At 37.2% G+C, this 3,995-nt stretch overlaps 1 protein-coding gene across 1 annotated transcript in view; it reads right to left on the bottom strand.

Annotated features, from left to right (window-relative positions):
* Window positions 1–831, bottom strand: part of CBG19696 — a gene marked incomplete at both ends in the record, with an annotated part of 5,958 nt that extends 5,127 nt beyond the window's left edge. Inside the window, one exon of the mRNA XM_002634664.1 lies at window positions 719–831. Coding sequence (XP_002634710.1) covers window positions 719–831 — 113 coding nt within the window. The remainder of the gene's footprint in view (window positions 1–718) is intronic.
* Between the last annotated feature and the right edge of the window lie 3,164 nt (window positions 832–3,995).

Below are 3,995 nucleotides of genomic sequence, written 5' to 3'. Positions count from 1 at the left end.
TGCCGGCTGTGCTATGCGGTCGGCTGTGCTATGCGGTCGGCTGCCGACCTCTTAACTTTGACCCAATTTATCTCGGTTCCTGTAAAAGGTATGAAAAAGTGGTCTATTGATAAAATGTTTGAAATTTTATGATAAGCAATTCATCAGTTTATTACTTTTTGATATCTATCACAAAAACCGAGATAATTTGAATCAAAGTTAAAAGGTAGGTTGCCGACCTCGTAGCTCAACCGGCAAGCACCGACCTCTTAACTTTGACTTAATTTACCTCAGTTCCTGTAAAGGATATCAAAAAGTAGTCAACTGATAAAAATTGGCTCAAATGTGAAAAGTCTAGCCGACTGAACTACGCGGTCGGCTGCCGATGTCTTAAATTTGACAGAATTTATCTCGGTTCATGTAAAAGATATCAAAAAGTGGTCAACTGATAAAATGTTTGAAATTTTATGATAAACATTTTACTAGTTTACCACTTTTTGATATCAGTTACAGAAACCGAGATAAATTAACTTTTACTGTTTAAGTCAGAATCTCGAATTACTACTTTAATATTCTTGCCATTTTTTATCCATGCAGTATTTACTATATCCAAAATAAAACATAATCCCTACCTAACCTATCCTATTTCTTTTTCCCCCTAATTGATTCCCTAATCCTCTACCTGCTGTTCAGCTACTCAGTGGGTGGTCCGTGCCCATTAAGCCACTTAATTACTCACCGTCTCGGAGCAGCAACCACTTCTTTGATTCTCTCAATGCACGTGTCTGTGTCGCGACAGACACCTGCCACGTGGCAGATGATATAGAAGAAGAGCAGAAGCCGTTGAAGCATTTAGATGTGGAGCATAGGTTTCCTGAAACAAAGGATGTGTTTGAGAGGCGGAGCTTCTTTTGAAACGGAAAAAGGGGCGGGGATTTGAAGAGAGAGGATGTATGTATGTTGTGCAACAAAATTGAATTCAATGGGGGAAGATGCAAAGAGTATAGTAGCTTTTTTACTATTTTTTTTTATCTATAAAATATACAATACAGAAAGCAAGGTGTCCCTTCTCCTAGGCGTTCGGCGCCCGAAAGCTGCCCAATCCTCTATGCGTTTCCTCCCTACATGCAAGATTTGTCACCTTGGCGCAGGTGGGTGCACGCTTGTTTTGCAAACTGACCCACGAGAGTTCGACTCCCGGGTGGGTTCAGATTCTTCTTAAAGGTTCATATAGGATCTCGGAAGTGTCTGGAGGGCACACTTAGAATCAGAAATTACGTAATACCCCCCAAAAGGACGTGTTTGTGTCATCAAAACAATTGTTGGCAGATTGTCAAGAAGGATGAAGTGTTTTTCGATGATATTTGGAGGTTTTGGAGATGAATGGAATAGTATATACGGGTTTTCAGAAATCTAGAATTATAGAAAAAAAATGACCAAAAAGACGGGGCACACAAAAGTATCAAATTTCAGTATATAATGTGCCAAGTAGGTAATAATATAGAATGTATTCGTATCTTAAAAATAGAGACTTCTTGGGATTTTCACAAAAATTAACTTCATTCTTAAGACACAAAAATCGGATTTTGACGTATAACTAGTCTGGCTGAGACGCCTCTGGCGCGCCTTCCGCTCCTCACTATTTTTCTGAGCCAATTTATATCGGCTCTTTTGAAAGATATCAAAATTTTGTTAATTGATAAAATCTTGGCAATAAACAGAGCAATATTTTATCAGTTGACAACTTTTTGATATATTTCACAGGAATCGAGATAATTGGGCTCAAATTTAACAGGTCGGCGTTTGCCAGCCTGGAAAAGTGACCGTAAAACCTGTAATAGAAGGGCCCCCTTGCCTTTGAACTTTGAGGCAATTTATCTCGGTGTTTGTTAAAGATATGTGAAAGTTGTCAATTGATAAATTGTTTACGATAATATCACAAATGTTTTATCAGTTGACAAATTTTTGATATATTTCAGGAACCGAGATATATGAGCTCAAAGTTGGGAAGTCGGCAGCCGATCGCGTAGCTCAGCTGGCAAGCGCCGACTTTCTAACTTCGAGCAATATTCTCTCGGCTCTTTTAAAATTAATCTCAAAATTTGATCAACTGATAATAAATTGGTGATAACATGAGCAATATTTCATAAGTTGACAACTTCTCTGTACCTCTTACAGGAATCGAGATAAATGTGGTTGAAATTGGATCAAAAGAAAATTACTAGCCGGTATTATAACAATTTGTCCTGGATGTTAAAAAAAATCAAAAAGAAGAAGAAGAAGAAACAATCCGGTTTGATTAGTACAGGTAATGGTGTGGAAAAGTAGATCGAATGAGGAAAACATCGTTCGCGAATGAATATCGAAAGTTCTGGAAGAAAATGCATGAGAAACAAAAAAAAAAGCAAAAAGCTGGCTGGGGCGTCTTCGGCGCAATTTGACCTAATTTAAAAAAGTTTATTCACGTTACGCAATAAATCAATCAATATTAGGTCACACAGAGGGATCCACGTTAAAAAATATGCCACGTATTGGAAGAAAAAAAATCAGTCTATGTGAAATCTTTGAATCTTTATTGTTGGATAATTTTCACAGGCAACTTCTCCTTGGTAAGAAGCTCTTTGCACTACGCTGCTCATTTAATGTCTTTTTTGCTTTTTTCTGACGATTGGTCCGATGTGAAAAAGTACTAGAAGGCCCTAAGGGCCGCCATGTTTCCGGGTTCATGGCTAGGTGTTTTATCACTGAACGTCCCCGAGTAGCAAAAGATTTTATCAAAGATTAAAAAATTGAGATAACAATGAAACGCGGTATGCATCTGGCTTCTTATCAGGAAGAAGGAGCTTTTGAAAATTAACCGACAATGGTCTCCGAAAAGAGGGGTTTTTCGGGTGACTTCATGTTTTTTTTTGTTAGGGGATGGGGGACCCCTCCCTCCACCCCCTATGGGTTTTAGAAGATCCCATTAGACAAATAAACCTTTTACCCTTTCACGTACTGAGCCTCTACGTGGCGAAAGGGATCAACAGACTTTCTAGTCTGGCTAATCAGTACACCTTTTGAAACTTGTAATTTTTCATTTTTTAAAAATGAATTGAATCGCGTCGAAGGCGCACCAGGCATTCGATTTCTCTCTGCTGGAGCGCCTTCGGCGCGAGTTCACATATTTTTACAGGTTCTCTTTCTCAAAATGCTACGGCAATCTACCACTTGCACCTTGAGCTCCATGATCTTAATTTCTTGATTTCTGTGTTAACTAATAAAATGTTCATCATAATATCGCCAATATTTTATCAGTTGACAACTTTTCGATATCTTTCACAGGAAATGAGATAGCTTTCAGATTTTTTTTTCAGATTTTATAGGTTTTGGAGTTATAAATTTCAAAAAAAAGTTTGTATTTTTTGTTGTTGAAAAATCTGAATATTGTTCAAAAAATGCTTTCGGGAGACTGAAATTCGGACTTTGTGAAAGTTTGAGTTTTAGAGTTTTAGAAACTAGGTCATTACGTTGGAAAATTCCCAAGTTTTATGTATAAATTTGAGATTTTCAGAAATTTCAGAACTTTTTTGAAATGTTTCTACTTTTGAAATATGGGGGACCTACTTTTTTCAGTTCTATTTTTTAAGTCATATTAAACCAGACTAACTAAATGAAACTCAATATGGCCTAACTTTCCAAAAGTCTGATTTTCTAGACCATGAAGTTTTTTGGCTACATTGAAAAATAGATTCATATGGTTTTACAGATGTTTCCTTATAATTTGAAAGCCGGCCGAATTTCCCAAAAATGGTTTTATTTTCTAGCTACGCTTTTTCTAGGCTATCATAGCTAGGCTAACTGACAAGTATTCCATATGGCTTAACTTCCCAAAAATGTGATTTTCTAGGCCATCATGTTTTTTCTGTTTAGACCCTTCCCCCTAACAAAGTGTCATTTGTCCCTCCCCTCCTGGTGTAAATTTGACACTTGATTGATGTTCTCTCTTGAATGCTCCTTTCTATTAGGATTGCTCA

This window comes from Caenorhabditis briggsae (genome assembly GCF_000004555.2).
Source record: "Caenorhabditis briggsae complete genome, chrIII, whole genome shotgun sequence".
Taxonomy (NCBI): domain Eukaryota; kingdom Metazoa; phylum Nematoda; class Chromadorea; order Rhabditida; family Rhabditidae; genus Caenorhabditis; species Caenorhabditis briggsae.
Note: the sequence above shows the minus strand (reverse complement) of the source record. Positions and strands in the feature narration are given on the sequence as shown.